Raw genomic sequence first — 19,253 nt, 5'->3', positions numbered from 1 at the left:
CCTCCACCTGCAGCACAACGCCATCGGGGAGCTGGCAGAGGGCAACCTGGCCGGGGCACAGGGGCTGCGCTGGCTCTACCTTGCCGGGAATGCCATCAGGCACATCGCCCCTGCCGCCCTGGCTCCTGCCAAGATGCTGGAGAAGCTGCACCTGGAGGGAAACCAGCTGGTGGAGGTGCCCACGGCAGCCCTGAGAGGCCTGGTTGCCCTGAGCGAGCTGAAGCTGTCCCGAAACCCCATCAAGCGCCTGGGGGACGGTGCCTTCCTGCCTGTGGCCTCCAGCCTGCAGCACCTCTATCTGGACAACATGGGCCTGGAGCGGGTACGCATGGCTGGGGGCCCCCCTTTTTACTGCAGGGCACAGCCACAGGTCCCATTTGTTCCAGTGGCCAGGGCTGGTGGCCCCTATAGGGGCACCTGAATGGATGTCCATGAACTCCCAAGGCTTCAAGAGATGCTCCAGAGCCTGACTGGGAGGAGAAGCTTCCTCCGGCTTAGCCATTGTCTTGCTCCAACCTGTCCCCTTGCTCCATTTGGTCCTTAAAGACACTCAGTTTCAGTGGGGTCCAGACCATTCCCCAAACCACCCCCTTTCCCCAGCCCTGATCATATTTCTCCTGCTCTTGCTCTGAGCTGTCCTGTGGGACTTTTCACTGCTCTTACCCTGAATTCCTCCACCCTCTAAAGCAAGCAGTGTTACCACCACTCTTGTAAGGATCATCCACCTTTAACAGCACCCAGGGATCGCTCTAAGACCATTCTGCATGTCACCTTCTTTCCAGGAAGACTGAGCAGGGTCTAGTAAGTCCCAAAATGTGACCGAAACTGGTTGTGTTAATTACCAGTTCCCAAGCATGTGTGCTGCTGTTTAAAACAGCTCTTTCATGGGGCTGCCAGGTTCAGGACAGGATGTCTCAGCCCCCCAGGCTGATAAGCAGTGCAGAGGCAGAGAGTTGCTTCCCTGACTCCCCCTCGCTTTGTTGCAGATTTCTCATGGTGCCTTCGCTGGTCTCGGTCCCAAGATCAGAAGCCTCTACCTGGAAAGGAATAAAATGAGCAACATCCCCGACATGAGCAACTTCACGGGGCTGGAGATCCTCAACTTGAGGGATGTGCCTTTCCGCTGCGACTGCCAGCTCCTTCCCCTGCGCAGGTGAGTGCTGCGAGGGGGGACAGCCAGACCCTGCCATGCCAGAAGCAAAAGCCCATGGCACACTGGCCCTTTTGGGTCTTCTCCCCTTGTGGTGAGATGGCACATGTGCCTCTGTGCAAGGATGGAAGCAGCCTGGGCTTCCTGGTACAGGGAAAGCAGCTGTAAGCTGGTGTGAGCAGATACTCAGATGTTCAAAGCTCACCCAAGTGAGGCCGTGAGCAACCTGGCCTGGCTTTGAAGGGACCTGTGCCCACTCACAGGCACGGAGTTTTGCCTCTCCTTTCACCCCATCCCCCTCCTTTCCCTGATCTCCTGCCCTCTTTCCAGGTGGATTGACAAGCTCAACCTCCGCGTAGGGGCCACTTGCAGGTCCCCTGCAGAAGCCCGGGGGCTGAAGGTGAAGCTTGCCACCACTTTCCAAACCTGTCCTGGCTGGGGCCGGGGCGAGGCTGGGGGAGCCAGTCCTGACAAGGCCAAGACTGCAAGCAAGCCCAGCAAGAAACAGAGGTCGGGAAAATCACCAGCCAGAGGATTCAAGAAGAGCAGAGCTTAGGAAAGGTGTGCAGGACACAACAGGGCCACACCTACAGTCTGGTGAGAGCAGTTTTTTTAGACTTGTCCCCACCGCAGCGACATGGATATTGCACAAGGTGCAAAGGAGAGAGCCTGGTGCCATCGAAGTGATGCTGATTTGCCAAAGATGGGGGGTTTGTTTTTGCAGGACACAGAGGCATGTTACTCTGGAAAGAACTGGTGCAAAAAAGCTTCTATAGTGTTTGCAGCATGCTTTGATGATTCCAATAACAAAGCCAAATACTTGCTTTTTCTTCCCAAGGCTCCTTCCAGTCATGTGGAAAAGCTGGAATTCACAAGTTTGTTTTTGTTTTTAAGAGTGCTGCGCTTTCACAGCTTCAGAAATTATTAAAGAGCCCTGAGCGGGACTGCACACAGCACCAACGCAAGATCCTGCACTGGCTCAAATCTTAGAGCAGAAAACACAGAAATTATAATCAGTGAAAACATGGCCTGAATTCCCAGAAGCTCCTCAGAATTAAAACACAAGCAGATTGAAACCTTTCTATTTCCTGCAAAATTTGATCAGTGGTCCAGTCAGTAGAATGGGATCACTGATCCCATCATAAACGATGTGCCCAACCTCTTCCTCACGGCAGCCCAGACTGGGAGCCCCCTGGCCCCATTTTAGAGTCAGAAGTTTGTTAAACTTGAGAAGGTTTCTAGCCATTAAATGACCATGTGGGGCATGTAACTGTTAGAGCAAAAAAACCAAAAAAAAACCACAGGAGGAAGAAAGCCAAAGGCATTTGGAAAATACCATCCTATAAAGACAGGTGGCCCTACAAGCCTAGCTCTTTAACAAGGCTGGGTAAAGGTGGGAGCTCAGGAGGGAGGGGAAGAGAGAAACATGATGGCTTTGCCCTGAAATGAGATCCTCTCACATTAATACCTCTGTCACAAACTGGTGCTAGGCAGAACTGCCAGGACTATCCAGCAGACATGGGCAGGTGGGCAGGGAAGCCCCATTACACACTCTTGACAAAAATCCCACACCCCCATAGTTTCCCCAGGAGTCCAGGGCCTGCCCAGGGGGGCAGTTAGGGATGGGCCAAGATGGCACAGCTCTTGGGCCCAGTTTGACACAGACCCTCCACACTTTCTCCACTTGCGTTTCATTTCTTCCCCGTGGACTTTTCTTCCCTTCCCAGTTAAATGCTCTGTTTGCCTCTTCAGAAGGGAAAAGACCGTGTTAATTACTCCCAGTCTCTACACTGTGTCTTCTAGATGGTTAGCTTGCCAACTTTTCTTTTTCTTTTTTTTTTTTTTTTTTTTTCTTGTCATGAACCACTGTGCAAAGCAGGAACTATTTTGGCATCACAAGCTCTCGCCTGGAAACTAGAGGGGAGCACAGCCAAGGCAGCCATTTCATGGCCAAGATGGTGCCCTGGGCAGCCACCCTTTCCCTGCAGGGTTTGACAAGGCACTTGCCCTACAGCCGGCCGGGCTCTGCAGTAGCACCAACAGGCAGGACACTTCCTCACCTGTAGAAAGTTCACAGGAACCTGCTGCAGGAGATTTTAAACTGTTTTTCATCACTGGTGTCATACTGACCTTTCTGATTTCCACCCTGAACTTTGATGGCCAGTCTGGGAAGAGAGGAATGTTACAGCTTCATTCTAAAAGAGCAAATGGCATCCCCTGCCTCAAGTCATCTATGGCATTCTTGTGATATTCAGCCCTTACACAGAACTGGGAAGTACAGAGGGGTGAGGGTACAGAAAAACCTTATTGCATGCCTCAAAAAAACCACGCAAAACGCTGTCTACTTATTCCAACCCAGTTACAGCCCTCTTCTCCTCCCCCTCTTGGCTAACCCTGGTATTCTGGTGACCCAGAAAGCAATACACAAGCCTTTGGCTTCTTCCTCAAGTTTAATTCACAGGACTTTAGGGGACAGATCATAGATAAAATTTACAGTAGGACTGCTAAAAATTTAAAAATTCTAACTGTGCACCATGTCCTCTGCAGTTCTGGGTTCATGAGCAAGACATGATAGCACTCATAAAAGGTCTCTTGCTCCCTCAAGAGGCATCATCATCATCCCTTTTTGTGTTTGTTTGGGTTTGTTTGTTTGTTTTTTCTACCTCTTTCCACTCTTCCTGTCCGGACTTTCTCAGGGGTTGCAGGGCCTAGACCAAGGAGCACAGCACCGATGTCCTATGAAGGCAGCCGGTTTCCTGACACATGTGACCCGCACACATCATCCCAGGCTGCAGCTTGCCACCTCCAGCCACAGCTGAGAACACAAACTGCCCCTTCTGTGCTCTGGCAGCCTCTTTCCCCATTGGGAACTCCTGCTTGGAAAGGTGCCTTCAAAGCCAGGCACACATGACCCCAGCAGCCACCCTGGTCACGCTCCTCAGTGTGCCTGTGGCCCGGCCAGAGTCTATTTCCCAGAGCTTAAAATTCCAGGTCTGGGGGAAATTTTCTTGCACACTGGGAAAGCAGAGTTGTGATGTTTCAGGGTGGTCTGCCTCAAAAAAGGGAAGGCCCTTTTAGTCTTCCGCTTCCCTTTGCCAGGACTTTCTCCAAAGAGCCACAAGGTGAAGCGCAGGCTGCTGTGGGCAGCTGAGGGATACTTGAGGATCAGTCTGTGTCCTCCTGCTTTATGCTGCTGATGGAAATGGGAAGCTCTGTAGCTCCAAACTCTGCTACCGAGGGGTCGATGGTTTCTTCTTTCACCTGCACAGCAATGACTAGCAAGAGACAGAAAGAGAGAGGGAAAAATAAATAAGCAAAATCAACCCATGCTGCCTCACTCTACCTGCAGCACCCCAGAACCAGCTCTGTTCATGCAGATACTCAAAATGCCCCAGGTTTCCAGCCCACTTCTTAAAGGTCCCTTACCACAGGCAGCCCTATCTTGCTGGCACAGATCTGTCCATGGTCACAGCAGCAATCAGGCTGGGATTAAACCCTGGGAGCATTCAGCTGCCTGCTCCCAAGAACAGCTTCTCCTAGGGCCAAGGGAGGAAAAGCCAGTGTGGTCCATTCTCTACCTGCCTGGATCCACACAGGGGAAATTAAACCTCTGTGAACAACAGGGACCTTCATGAGGCTCCAACTCCATGTGCACAAAACACCTTACCCACCCTCTTCTCCAACACCCACGAGGGTTGGCAGGTGACCCAGCTGACAAATGCTCTTCCAGTCACTACATCTCTCAATGCTCAGCACAATGTGCTGTGTTCACATGCTGCGATGGCCCTTGTGGGGACTGGGATGTGACAGCACACCTCTGACATGTCCATCTTGTCTCTCCTCCCTAACTGACCTCACACAACCAGACTGCTCAGTAGGGCAGCCAGGCCCTCAGCAGGCATCAGCAGTATCAACACATCTAGTTGTACCACCAAACCTTCTCAGGAGGCAAACCTTCTCAGGGAAAGCAGGCAAAAGCTTTCTTCCACTCTCCTGTCTCTGGAGGAGTGGGGAAGGACATTTATCACGATGCTGCCTTTCCCTGCCTGGGAGCACCCATAACTTAATGGCCAAGAGGCAGCATATGCCTCAGGAGGGCCACTGGCATGCAGGGCGTATGCAAGAGAGTAGTGTGTAGAGTAACTTGTTCCCTTACTCTCGTCAGGTGCTGGCTCTGGCAAAGCCTTGCTGGCATCTTTCGCTTCTCGTTTTGTCTTCAGGGCGGAAGGCTTCTTGACAGTCTGCTTGATGGTGCGGGTTTTGGCAGGTAACTTTTTTCCTTAACAAAGAGATAACAGAGCATGGGGAAAAAGGTGTTTCTTTTCCCCTAGAAAATCAGCAACCCTGCTCCACTGAGAAACCACAGGCCAGGGACCAGCACAGCTGACCAGCAAGCTACACGGTCATTAGCTGCCACTGGTTACTCAACAGAAGTGGCCTACTGGAGAAAAATCTCCATAATCATCATCTCAAAAGATGCTCCTCTGTGTTCTCCTTCATTAAAGGCAAGGCACCTGCGTGTGTGCTTAACTCCCGAGGAGCAGGTCCTGCTGGAATCAGTCTGGAGACAGCTTTGCTTACCTGTCTGGGTCTAGTCCTAGACAAAGGGCATGTTGGCCACAAGGCACGGACATTGTAGCATTAATGTTTTCATTATTAGCTGACATTTTTATTTAGGTTGAACGTCCTTATACTCTTTAGACGTCCTTTCCTCTCCACCCCCCAGGAAGGAGTTTCTTGCCTGTCTGTGCATGATTTGCCACAGCTACTGCAACAATGACAACAACAATGACAAGATGAAACAATAACATGGTCCAGCCCCACTACTGCCCTCTTCAGCCATCTTAAGGCCTTCCCATCAGCGCAAAGCAGGCAGGGTTGCTCTCCAGCTACCCTCCAGCTGCAACAAATTTTCTCCCTCCAGCCATGGTCACAGTGGGGAAAGCAGCACAACCTCACGCCTGGAAGCAAGCGCCATCTATACCTCAGCCAACAGAAAACAGGCTGCAAAACAGATCCTTCCCACACACGCAGCTCTCTGCTGTCTTAGGCAACGGGGGCAGTTAAGAAGGATGAAGCTGTGTTGTCAAACCCACAGGTGACTGAGGGCATCCACAGCAAGACAAGGCCTCTCTCTCCTGCTCTGACAGGACATGGACAGGATTCCTCTAACTGGGCCCAGCCTGCGAGCGAGCCGGAGGGCACCAATCAAACATCACTCACTCTTCTTTCCATAGGGTTTCTTCTTCTTCTTGGGCACCTCCTTGGCCTTCACTGGAGTTGTGGGCTCTGTCATGGAGACGAGAGGGAAACGAAAGCCAAGTCCCATAACCAGTAGGTAACTGGGATGAAGTGACATAAGCGAGAAACAAGATATACCCGTCCCCCCGAGCCAACGCCCTCTTCCCGTGACAACCATCCGAGAGGAAAGCAAGGCTCTAGCGCAGTTGCTCTCTGTGCTTCCAGGCGAGGGCCCAGGGTGGCAGGCTGGGGCAGCATAGGGGAGAGAGGCCCAGTAGAGACTGGGCAGGGGCAGTAAAGAAACAAGATTCGTAGCTTGGGACAAAGAGGAAAACACCTGCAAAGGTGAGGCAGTGGCCTCCCTGTGACAAGGGAAGGAACAGACTCTTGAGAGGGATGCTCTTACCTTTTACAGGCAGAGCCCGAGAATTGATGAGAAAAGGGAGAAGGGGCAGAGCCCCCTCTGCTACCTGGCTGAGGCTGTAGGTAAGCTTAGTAAAAGGGATCTGTGCAGGGACAGGACCACCTGGAACTCTACCTGACTTCATCAGGAGCAATTCTCTGTTGGTGTGCAGGTGGGGGAACAGAGGGAAAATAGAGCCAACCTCCAATCTCAGGCTGTTTTTTCCCCACCAAAGACTCCTCCCCCTGCCAACTGTGCCAGCAGAGGAAGACTTATGGTAGCCAGCGCACATCAAGGAGGCAATTTTCTCCTCCCTACAGGGCCCAAAAAGGAGGTGCCACTCACAGAGCAGAAAGAAGGAAACCTTTACCTGTAGTGTTGGAAACCACAGTCAAATCTTCACTCACCTGGAACAACAGGTGGTTGAAGCTGGTAGCCTGTCAGCTCACACCACCCCACAGGATAAATGTCAGGAGACTCACAGTCCACCCACTGGTCATACTCATTGTCCCAGCCATCAAAATGGATGCTAAGGAGACGGTGGACTACACGCTTCACTGTGGCCACGCAGATGAGTCGGGGCTCCATCAGGTCCACTGCTTCCACCTTCATGCCTGCTTTGAAGCCATGGTTTGGGCAGTCCTGGGTGCAGAAAAAAACAAAAAAAAAGAAAACCCAAGGCCATTGCACCCAGTCCAAACCCACACTTGGCCACCAGCACCCTAGATCTGCTAAGGGCTTGCCTCCAGCTTAAAGCAAGCAGAGAGAGAACAAGCCCATGGTTGAGCAACAGAACCGGCCACATAAAAGAAGGGGGCACACATGAACAGATCCAAGGCCAGCCATGTTCTTAGTGAATCTCGGCCCAGCCTTTAGAAACAAGATCCTGACCCAGGGGCAGCAGCAGACAGCAGTTAAGTGACACCCGATCAAACCCATTAACCTGAGACAGCCCTAGGAAGTCAGAAAGATTGGCACAGGCCCAGGTGCTGCAGCAGTTTTGCTGATGCAAAGCAGCCCCCCCCACTCAAGCGCCAGCCACATGTCCACAGCAATAAAAGTGGTGCAGAAACCACCAGGAGCCTGGAGCTCTTGGAAACACAAGAGAATCACAGGTCATGCTCAGAGGGACCAAAGACATCATTACATCCACAAAGGCACAACACTGCTTGTCCCAGCCTTGGGCTCTCCTTAGAAGTGCTGACTGGCTCCAAAGAGCAACCCAGCAGAGACACCGGATATCGTCTACCCTGACTTCAGTAAAGCTTTTGACACTGTCTCCCATAAGATCCTCACAGAGAACCTGATGGAAGTATGGGCTGGATGAGGAGACAGTGAGGTGGATTGAAAACTGGCTGAATGGCTGGGCCCAGAGGGTGACGATTACTAAAAGGAAGTCTAGTTGGAGGCCAGTAATTAGTGGTGTACCCCAGGGGTCGATACTGGGTCCAATCTTGTTCAACATCTTCATTAATTATCTGGATGACATGACAGAGTGCACTGTCAGCAAGTTTGCTGGTGATACAAACCTAGGAGAGACTGATACATTAGAGGGTCATGCTGCCATCCAGAGGGACCTTGACAAGCTGGAGAAATAGGCTGACAGGAACCTCATAGAGTTCAAAAAATGGCAATGTCAAGTCCTGCACCTGGGGAGGAACAACCCCAGGCACCAGCACATGCTGGGGCCAAGCAGCTGGAAAGCAGCTTGGCAGAAAAGGACCTGGGGGTCCTGGTGGACACCAAGTTGAACATGAGCCAGCAACGTGTCCTTGGGACAAAGAAGGCTAATGGTAACCTCGGCTGCACTAGGAGGAGTGTTCCCAGCAGATCAAGGGAGGTGATCCTTCCCATCTGCTCAGCATTGGTAAGGACATGCCTGGAGTGCTGGGTCCAGTTCTGGGCTCCCCAGTACAGTAGAGACATGGACATACTGGAGAGAGTCCAGGGAAGGGTCATGAAGGTGATGGAAGGGATGGGAGCACCTCTCCTATGAGGAAATGCTGAGAGAGCTGGGACTGTTCAGACTAGAGAAGAGAAGGCTCACAGGTATCTCATTAATGTCTATAAATGCCTGAAGGAAAGGTGCAAAGATGGAGTCAGGCTCTTCTCAGTGGTGCCCAGGGACAGGACCAGAGGCAATGGGCACAAACTGAAACACAGGAGGTTCCCACTGAACATCAGGAAACACTTTTTACTAGGAGAGCAACTGAGCACTGGCACAGGTTGCCCAGGGAGGTTGTAGAGTCTCCATTTATGGAAATGTTCAAAAGCCATCTGGACATGGTCCTGGGCAGCCTGCTCTAGGTGACCCTGCTTGAGCAGGGGTGTTGGACAAGATGACCTCCAGAGGTCCCTTCCAACCTCAACCATTCTGTGACAAGCCAGAGCTCTTGTGCTTCCCCTTGCTGACTGCAAGCACCCCTACACAACTCTTCTTCCTGACAGCACTTACTGTATTGAAGAGCCGTGCTGGAGCAGGTTTTGAGTTAGTCTTTTCCAGGTAACTTTCCCAGTCAAAGGTCTTTGCATCTTGCCCTGCAGCAAGAAGACATGGTCAGAGGGGAAAAAGGCAGTCACTTGGCAGACCAGCTGGGGGAAAAAGACAGGCAGAATAGGCAGGAAGGAGGCATAGCAACTAGTTGCAAAGGAGTTTCATTAACCAGCACATACAGCCTGATCTTGGATGTAAATCTAAGGCACAGATTCCATGGCAGTCCAGCATCCCTCTCCAGCGGGCAAATACAGAAAAGTGCAAGCTGCAACTCTGAACACCTGTGTCAGTCACGTAACCAGACCACAGAGGAGGGTGAGGAGAAGCAGCAGGCAGGAAGAAGTATGTTCAAAACATGCCACCAAGACCAATCTTTCTCCCACCAGCAGTGACATCAAAGGAAGAGAGAACAGCAATGCACAAAAGTGCTGCAACACAGAAATTCAGAGTAGGCCTTTTTTGGGTAAGGCTTGAAGAGGCAGTAAAACCACTCCTAGGTTGACTGCATCTCAACATTTTTCAGAAATATTGATCTCAGATTTATTCATACAAGAAGAATAGAGGTGCCACTTTTAAGTACTGAGTCATGCAGCAAGGACTCTAGTTATCCCTTCCCACCCTCCTTGTCTTTTGAACCTTTGATTCTCTTCAGTTTGGGGATTGTACATCTCTCCCACTGAGCCTCCAGGAGCTAACCTCCAGGCCATTAATGCACCCCTGAGATTTTACTTCCTTCCACAGAGTACCAAGACTTGGTATATGGGCAGAGCTCAAATGGACTGGCTCTCTGAACCAGCTCTATCTCCCTGAAAAACAGGCAGATTGGGACCTCGTGGTTTTGATTTATCTAAAGCTGACATGTCTCAGAAAAATCACAGCCCAGCAGATTCTGCATGCAGGTTTGTGCCACAGGGCAGAGTCCAAATCTCACCTTTTGGAGGGGTCAGATCGATGCTGTTCTTCTGACAGAAGTTGACGGGGAAGATGGCATGCGAGGAGGCATGATAGCAGAACCAGTCAGAGCCATCAGCAGATGTGGCTCCATCAATGCTGATCATGAGATACCCGTCCAAGAGGACCTGAGGTGGAAGTGAAGGGCATGAGTGCAGAGCTTTGCTTGTTCTAAAGCCTCTCCTCTCAAAGAATCCTCCCAAGAGTCCCCACAGATGGATCACAATTGCCACTAGACAGTAAAATGCAATGTTGTGTGCTCCAGGGCATGCAGTAGCTTCTCCAGATATGTTAGTCAACACAAGCTAATCCCCAAAGTAGCAATTTCTGCAGGACTGGGACCAATACTAATAGCTTGGTGAGAAGGACTCAGCAATAAAGGTCAGGAGCTCTGTTCTCCCTCAGAAACAGACTTTATTGGCAGCCCAGAGACTCTCTACACCAGCCAGGTCATGTATTTGTTACCAGGCAGCAGGGAAGGGCACCACCTTGACACTTCCTACAGAAACAAGACTTGTCCCCTCCTGTCACTCACTGGTAATTGGTGCCTACCAAATGTGATAGGCTCATCTGCCCCAGCCTCTTCACATTTCCAAATGGCTGAAGGCAACATTTTACAGACACAAAGAGCTTTCTAGCATCCCCCTGCCAAACTCCAAGTGTCAAAGTCCTCTGCTTGGGTTCTGTGAGGGCAAACAGCTTCTTGAGGGAGCACGAAAAGCCCAAGTCGATGCTATACTTTAGGACATGAAACACACCCCGCTGAGGAAAGCTGTGCAAGCAATTTCCCAACACTAGCACAGGAGTAGAGCTCACTACCAACTCATCAAGGCAGGAGACACTTACAGCCTCAGCTTCCTACACCTGTGAATGCTGCCCATACAGATACACCCCATTCCCCACACAGAGGTCACCCCACAACTCTTCCTCTCTCCTTTCTCTCAAAGCAGCACTACAGAGGCCTCTCCTTATGCACTCCGAGAACTGGAGAACAAGTCTTCCGTACTGCATACCCAAGGGTGAAGGAAGGGCGGCTGCCAGTCACATACACTGGACAGTCAGCTCGCAGACCAAGCATGCTCATCTTCATGCTGTCCACTTAGGCACACGTGGACAACTGCTGGTCGCATCAGCTCCTCAGACCTCTGAGGTAATGCCCCAACTCCCTCCATGCACCAGCTGCCTGCCTCTCTTGACAGCCCTCTCCTCTCCCTCATGCAAAATCCTACCTGGTCTTATTCATTTGTGAAGACCTGAGGAGAGGCTGGGTTATCTCAGGTAAACACAACAGACCCCCTTCCACCCACTGAACTTACCTTGCAAACAGTGGCCACACAAATGTTGCCCAGATTCAGGGGGTCAATGGCTTCCAGTTTCATGCCTTCCTCAAACCATCCACCTTCAGCATAGACAGCTCGTACCTACGGGAGACGCTGGTATAACCATGTGCTGTCAGGGGTGTGGAACAGTCCCACCCTGACACTAAGTGCGCCAAGTGCAAACAGGATTAGACCTTCTTTACTTGGCTCAACCCAAGAAGAAATATTACAAGAACTACAAAGAGGCAGCCAAACCAATGCTGTGTGTCAGCAACCTCCTGACAAGGTTCTGGTCAGAGAGCCAGGACCAGCACTCAACCACTGCTCCGCAGCAAAGCAAGCCTCCTTCTCATCTCAGTCCTCAACCTTTCTATTTTGACCTGCCCCTGCCCAACCACAGCCTTGACACCCCAAACACCTTACTGCCCTATAGCTGCAAGAGAGGCAACTGAGCCACCCTCAACAACCCACACAACAGCATATATACCCAAGGAAGGAAGTGGTATCATTGCTTCCTTTGCTGTGGCCAACACAGAAAGGCAGACTTGTCCTACCTTCTTAAACAGATAGGGGACAGCATCACAGTAAATCTTCCGGAAGGTGGGATGGTTCGCCATGTCACTGCGTTTTTCTTCTGTGAGGAATGGAAGAAACAGAGGTAAGAAACCTGCAGCAACTGCAGTAAGAAAACACAATGGTTATGAATTCCCTAGTAAGAGCTCAGCTGCTATAAAAGACTTAGATTAGAGACCATGAGAAGAGTAATAAAAAGAACAGGTCAGTCCCTCTACACCTTCTCATAACATGGGCTGTGATGCAGGGCTTGCTCACAGATACAAGGGCTCGCTTGCAGATGTCTGACCTTCCGGAGCACTAGTGGTAACACCTCTACATGCAGCTGTAATCACCAGGGAGAGGCAGCAAGGAAGGAAGACACAATCAAAAGGATCAGGAGGGCTTGAGGCTTGTTTTTTTCTCCCAGTCTAAGCTGATCAACAATTCCTCTCCGTAAAGTCCAGAAAAACACAACCTGGTGGCACCCACTCTTACAGAAAACCAGCATGAATTTCCTCAAAAAGACTGTAAACATCTGTGATGTTGCAAACTCTGCATTCTCACGCTGTGGGGACAGACTACCTGCTTCAGGTAAGAAGCTCTACAGTGACGCTGTCCTGACCTGCAGCAGCAGATCTATCCGGGGTAAAAGCAGCTGACATGACTGCAGACTTTATTTGTCAGGTCCTGAGGCAACTGCCTGGCTCCTGACATGTCAGGACTGGTGTCAGCAGCAGGGTCCAGGCAGTTCATAGCAAATCAGAAGATGCTTGTGGTGGCTTGATCCCTACCTGTCTTCTTCATGCTGTGGCCCACTCTCCGTGACCAGCCCACAGGATGGATGAGGGGACTCCACATGTGGCACCAGAAGTCATCATCGCTGTCACCATCCTCATAGAGGAGTCTCAGTCTGCCTCCGATCACCGTGTCCACCACTGCCATGCGCGTCCGGGACACGTGGTTCTTATCCACCACCTCCACCCGCATGCCCTGCCGGAATGGGTACTTCATACTCTCCGCCATCTGGCAACAACCAACAGAGGAGGTGAGATCAATCACAGTTGGTGTCTTCCTTCTCTAAACACTTCAGAGAACCATTTTCCCCACAGACACGCTGGACAACCCCTTGCAGTGCCCAATGCTGACTAGGAAGTGATGCATGGGAGCGGGACCATCAGGGGGACATGGAGCTGCCAGCCCCACACATGACAGTATGGTTGGGCACACACTCCCCAAATCTCCCGTCCTGTGGCCCCATAACAGCTACCCCCACCCTGGCCCAGCAGCTGTGCTCAGACAGCACCTTGTGTGAATGTTGTGAGTGTGAGAAACAGATGTCACTTCTGTTCACCAGGAACTGACTGAGGAGTTTTGTGCCTTTTTCAGTCATGAAAGAGATCATAAGGGTTTCAAGGCTGGAAGCAGTTAGAGGTGTAGCTTCCCAAAGGGCAATAGGAATTTCAGTTGACTTTAAGAAAGGCCAGGCCCTTATTTTCACCTTTTTACTCTGATCAGAGGTTGAGCAACATGGTAATCTATCTGCCAACTCCAACGCCAGAGTTACTATGCAGACTGATCCAAAGGCACAGGCACACAAAAAGAGTCACTAGCTGCCTTCTAACTGATTTTTTTTTTTGAGACCTTCAGTTTGCTGATACAGCCTACTCTTACTCATCCACAAATACCCAAAGGTGTTTAAAGAACACTTGACATTTTGCCACTGTGATCGCAGAATGCTGTCCAGCAACTAGGAATCACAGCTCAGTACAGACTTGGGACACCCAAACCAACCTACACCCGAATCCAAAAGAACTTTTAAGGTAAGGTCTTCCTCTCCCACTTCCTGTTCATTAGGTGGGAGTGGAGATGCTGAGGGGAGAAAGATACTGACAACATCTGTCTCCCTCTACCACTTCCCTGCCACGGCGTGAGCTCTCAGCTACAAGCTGTGGCCCGGGAACAGGCGGCTATGAACATCCCTTCAACTTTCTGAGAAGCAACAAGGGAAATGACAACCCTGTAAAGGTCCCCAGCTCAGTGTCACCAATTACCTCGCACACAGGAAAATCCATCACCTCCCTTCCTGCCTGCTGTCTCTGGGACAGTCTTCCTTATCTGTGCCTTCTAAAGCTGACAGTCACAAAAGATCCAACATGGTCTAACCTCAGTGCAGGCTACGCGAAACAACCATGAGAGCTATAAGGCTGCAGAGGCCACGGCACAGTTGCTTCCATGCACTTCGAAGGAGCCTGTGCCCGTCTCTCACTGCCTGCAAGCTGCTGTGCTACCACCACTGAAGACAAAGGTGTTTAACTCTCAGAGCCATTCCTCAGCATTGAAACAGGGCAGGGAAAGGCCGGGTTGGAGCTGCATTGGCCTCTCCTTTAAACAAAAGGGGAAACCAAAATAACAAACCTCATCCCCAGTATTTTCCAGCAGACTACATGACAACAGCTTTTAAAGCCCATCTATGACCCAAAGGAGAAACGGTTGTGCTAACAGGGCACGGAGGCTGTGCCATTACCCACAGCATCATGACAGGTATCTCAGGAGTATGGGGAAGGACTCACTGCCCCTGTCCTGCCCAGGTTTCAAGGAGGTACATAGGAGTTGCACAGATCAGAACAAGAAGAAACGTGTTGTGCACACATCTCTTAGCTTTGGGTTCATTTCCACACATAAAATGACAGCCTCCCACATTTACCTTGATGTGGAAATCCACTGGGATGGTCCTGGCTCCCACCAGTTTTTTCATGAGGTAACTTCTCCAGTCAGTGTACTTGGAAAGGATAGCTACACACACACACAGGGGAAAAGCACATTTTTATGACCGAAGGAATCACAGCATCACACTCCATCTTTCTTCCTCTCTGAGAGTTCATTTGCATTAAAATGCCTTCTTCACATTCAGATTCTGTACCTGCTGCTCTCAGGCAGACCCTATTCTGCAAGCTTGCCCCCACAACTCTCCAAACTGCTAGCTGAGCAGGGACCGGAGCCATTGCACTCCCCAGAGACATTGTCCAGGATGTAGGACCAAAACGTTCCTCCAAAGGTTAAGCCTAGCCACCATGTGGGTCAGAAGGAGGAACAGCCACCAGCATTAGCCTCTGTCCATAGGTCTGACACCAGCTCTGCATCCGGCACCCCCAGGGTCAACCACAGGGAGATGCAGAGGGAGCAGTCTCCAGCTTCCCAAAGAACTGTTCCTTGTAACATAAATGGAGCTGTGGTCCCACATACAATGGTAGCACCTGTCCCATTGGCCTAGGCATAAACCACCACTCCTCCATGCCCAGGCATGTGCTGACCCCTCTTGCCTCACACTCACTTTGTGGTGGTACCAGGATTTTGCTGTTGATGGCACACCAGCCAATGGGGTGAATATCCACTGTGCCCAAATTGCACCAGAAGTCGTGGCCAGCGTCATTCTCAAAGCCCTCATATCGCAAAAGGGCCCTGTACCCTGCCAGGACAGAGCAGACAAACAGAGAAAGGCATTAGAGGCCAAGAATTTATCCTCTCCCCATTGGGCACCACAGCATGGCCTTCACAGCTCTGCATAGGTTATCAGAGCTTCTCCAGCCATTCTCCAGCAACCAGAAGAGGAACCAGATGCTGCTTTCCTCCCTCCCCCGCACCGTGGTATTTCCTGTTCCAAAATCTCTCAGCAGTTGCAGAGCTCCAAAGAGCTGATGTTTTGACCAGCTACACTCAGCTCTCTAAAGCTTCCCCCAGAGGCTAGCCATCCCCAGCTGTCTGGAATTACACTGGAGACATACCTACAGTCTGGATGACGGACGCAATCCAGTACACACGGCTGGGGAGGACGGCATCACTGTTCAGCACTTCCACTTTCATACCTTTCACCACATCATCCCACTGATCAAAGAGCGGCACCTGAAGAATTGAGGCAGCCATGTTGGAGGAGGGGCACTGACAGTCAGAGCAGCTCAGGCCCTCATTTTAGGTTTCAGAGATATGTTTTAGGCAGCTACACTTTCACCTTAGGCCCAGGTTTGCATGCTCACCCTTCCTGTATCTGCCAACAGGTTGAAATGCAAAGAAACTGTCCCCAACATCTCACTAGGGTGTTCACAAAGGATCCCAAAAGGCAGAACATTGTATAGCAACACTTAACTACTTCACTGTCAGCTGTCCTGTTATCCCAAAGTAGCTGCTGCCATTCCTCTATGGTATCAAAATCCCTAACCATCAAACTGCTGTGTCTTCCTGACCTATCCTCAAGAAAAATAAAATTTCGTTAGTACTTGAGATCACAACTCAAAAGAAACATAACAAGTGAGTCTTAATACACAGAGGGGCTGGGGCTGCTATAATGCCTAAGAATTCTTCCATGGATGTGCCATGCCTACTTGGCCCACAGAGATTGCAAATCGGTATGACAGCAACCAGACACGCTGGAGGGGCAGTTACTGCCAGGCCCACAAAAGGTGAGTTCCTCCCTGCACACCTCCCTGGGCTGTGCTCACCCACACCAACTGCAAAGGCAACCAGGAGCTTTCCACTATCCCCCCCAGTCAGAACTAATTCTGTCCCCAGCCAGCACTGGGCCATCACCACTGGCAGTGCTTCTACCAAATCCCCCCCTGCTTTCTCCCCCAAAACTCCTGGTCCCTCTGTGGGACTCCCATTCTTAGGTGTGAGAAGCCCCAACTTCTTTCCTTGCATCAGCGGGGGCTTACTAACCAGCTTCCCAGGTCCGTCCCTACCACTGGTCACAGGAGCACAGAGGAGCCCCATGCATATGGCATGTCCCATGCACACCTCAAGGCACGACAAAGTAGAACTCACGTGTTTGAAGCAGCTGACAGGAGCTGCCTTGAAACCATGCTCCTGCAGGTACTTTCCCCAGTCAAAGCCCAGGACGAGTGCTATAAGATATGAGAGCAGAAAATCAGGTGAGATTATCGAAAAAGCACAGAGCTCTCAGTTACCTCTGGACTACACCTTGCAGCCACATTGTGCCCTGCTCTGGGACAGAGCTCTCTGCCCCAGCACACAGAGACCCTGCATTCCAGTGTATTTTCCCTGGTGAGGAACTCGATCCTACAAGTGCACAGGGATCAGCCCCCCCCAAGAGGCACAATATATTATTTATCAGTCCTTGCTGTCACTTGCTTTTGGGAAAGAGGGGGCAGGAGGGGCAAGAAAAAGGGTCAAATCCAGCTCAGGCCTCAAGCACTCCAAGGAGAGCAGAGACTGCACCTGCCAGTGCTAAACCAGTTAGCAGCCACATTGCAAGGTCGTACCAGCAGCGCTTGCTTCCCCGGAGGGTGGTGGGAAAATCAGAGTGAAGCGCTACAACTTTGCTCCAGCAGCACTCTGCTCAGGGATCAATCCCTGCTGCCACCTCCTGGGGCTCACTTTTGCCCTAACACAGCAGCTTGCTACTCCTCCAGCCGTAGTGACTGGCTGTTCCTCAAACTGGTCAGTAACTAACTCGGCAAAAATATAACTCCCCACAGGCAGTGGGGCAGTGAATGGCTGGGAGCAGCAGGGCACCTTTAAGTCAGCTTTGCTGACTCGTGAGACTGAGCTTATGCTTCAGTCCAAACCACACCAGGAGCGAGTTTGAGGCTGCAATAGTGGACAGGCAGGAACCCACCAGGGCTCTGTTAACACTGGCAGAGAGAGGGAGGAAGATGTGCCCTGTGTCCTGCCAGCCTGTGTCAGAGCGATCCACACAAGTACAAGGCAGTACACCAAAGCTGAGGAAGAGGACTGTAGAGCTTACAGGCTTCCAGGTGTCCCCATTTCTGTGGCTCTGGCAGCTGCACCTCCTAACACCTCACCTACACTCACCATCCTGGCCTGTCAGTGTTCCATCTGCTAGCTGTCCCGTCCCCTGCGAATGAAGGAAGGCCCCAATCTTGGCTGACCAGGCTGCCTTGTGCAGAACTTTAGCTTTCTTCGTCGGTGGCTTCCCCTACAAAAGAAGTGACATTAGGAATATTAGTGGCACAGGAGAGGAGAGGAAGCCAGGCCCTGCAATTAGCCAGCAGGGCATGCATCTCTTCCTTGGGGCGATTTTCAGGTTTCAGCATTTTCACTAATGCTCACAGGAATAAGAAGAAACAGCAGGTAAAATATAACTGTGTCCTTCCCCAGCTTCTAGGAAGCACCACCTTTCCACTGGCATACTTTTTCTGGGGACTTGAGGCAGGAAGAACAAGCCACTGGCAATGGCAGTCTGATCTTTAACTAGAGAGCAACTCCTGCACACAGGTACATCCTGCTCCATCCCCAGGGAAGAAAGAAGGGTTTTGACTCACCTGCAGTCTGGCCAGGATGCTGGCCTTCTTGGAGTTTGAGGAGTAGCTTCTGGAGCAGGAGACGCTGCAGAAACGTTTGGTCTTGGAGAAAAAAGCCTCCCTGGTGCCCACAATCCCACACATCTCACACACAGCTGAGGAGGAAGGCACAAAAACATGAGCATTTGGCAGGACCAATGCGCTACAAGGACAGAGCTGAGCCCAGGTAACCTTCATTACATATAGCAGCTCCCCCACATAGTCCAGAAAACGCAGCCTCAAGCCAGTGCTGTTCCCAAAGCACATGCAAGGTGCAGTCATATACCCTTCAGCTTTCCCAGCCCTTGTTCTTTACATCATGCACGTGCTTTAGGTAGAACAGGCAGGCAGTGCAGTACCTGGCTCGGACCCGTTGTCCTCTGTGAGCTGGCCTGTGGACGGCTGGTGCACAGAAGAGGTCAGAAGCTCTCCAGCTTCCTGGTCTGCCACCTCACCGTCACTAGACTCATCCAAACAGGAGCTGCTGTCGCTGCCCATGCTGCTCTTGCAGCCCTGGAAGCTGTCGTAACCCCCAAAGATGTCCAGTTCATCATCTTCCTCATCGTCATCACCTTCCTCCTCCATTCGTTCCAAAGATGAAGTTTTGTGGCAGAGGGTAGACATCGACTGAAAAAAGAGCCAGTCTGCTTTAAAATAGACATTTTACACCACACTCCACAATAAACCTGCCTTCATTGCTAGGGGACCCTCTTGGACCAGGGAGAGGCCTCAGGGTGAGCAATGAGTCCACATGACAGCTCTAAGGCAGAAGTCCGAATCCCTAGCAGGGAAGGTATGACCCCCACAACAGGTTCTTTTACAGGAT

General features: G+C 51.2%; 1 protein-coding gene across 1 annotated transcript; it reads right to left on the bottom strand.

Annotated features, from left to right (window-relative positions):
- Positions 1 to 4,315: 4,315 nt before the first annotated feature.
- On the bottom strand, positions 4,316 to 19,051 carry L3MBTL2 (l(3)mbt-like 2 (Drosophila)). The gene is made up of 16 exons (XM_010078583.1): positions 18,787 to 19,051; positions 18,410 to 18,543; positions 17,940 to 18,063; positions 16,929 to 17,008; positions 15,896 to 16,013; positions 15,445 to 15,579; positions 14,818 to 14,906; positions 12,905 to 13,136; positions 12,113 to 12,192; positions 11,556 to 11,660; positions 10,220 to 10,367; positions 9,250 to 9,332; positions 7,202 to 7,436; positions 6,374 to 6,439; positions 5,307 to 5,429; positions 4,316 to 4,425 (listed from the first exon to the last, which is right to left on the bottom strand). The coding sequence occupies exons 1-16, from the start codon at positions 19,049 to 19,051 to the stop codon at positions 4,316 to 4,318; spliced, it is 2,127 nt and encodes a 708-aa protein (XP_010076885.1).
- Positions 19,052 to 19,253: the final 202 nt, after the last annotated feature.

The sequence above is a fragment of the Pterocles gutturalis genome, unplaced genomic scaffold, assembly GCF_000699245.1.
Source record: "Pterocles gutturalis isolate BGI_N339 unplaced genomic scaffold, ASM69924v1 scaffold8073, whole genome shotgun sequence".
Classification (NCBI taxonomy): domain Eukaryota; kingdom Metazoa; phylum Chordata; class Aves; order Pterocliformes; family Pteroclidae; genus Pterocles; species Pterocles gutturalis.
Note: the sequence above shows the minus strand (reverse complement) of the source record. Positions and strands in the feature narration are given on the sequence as shown.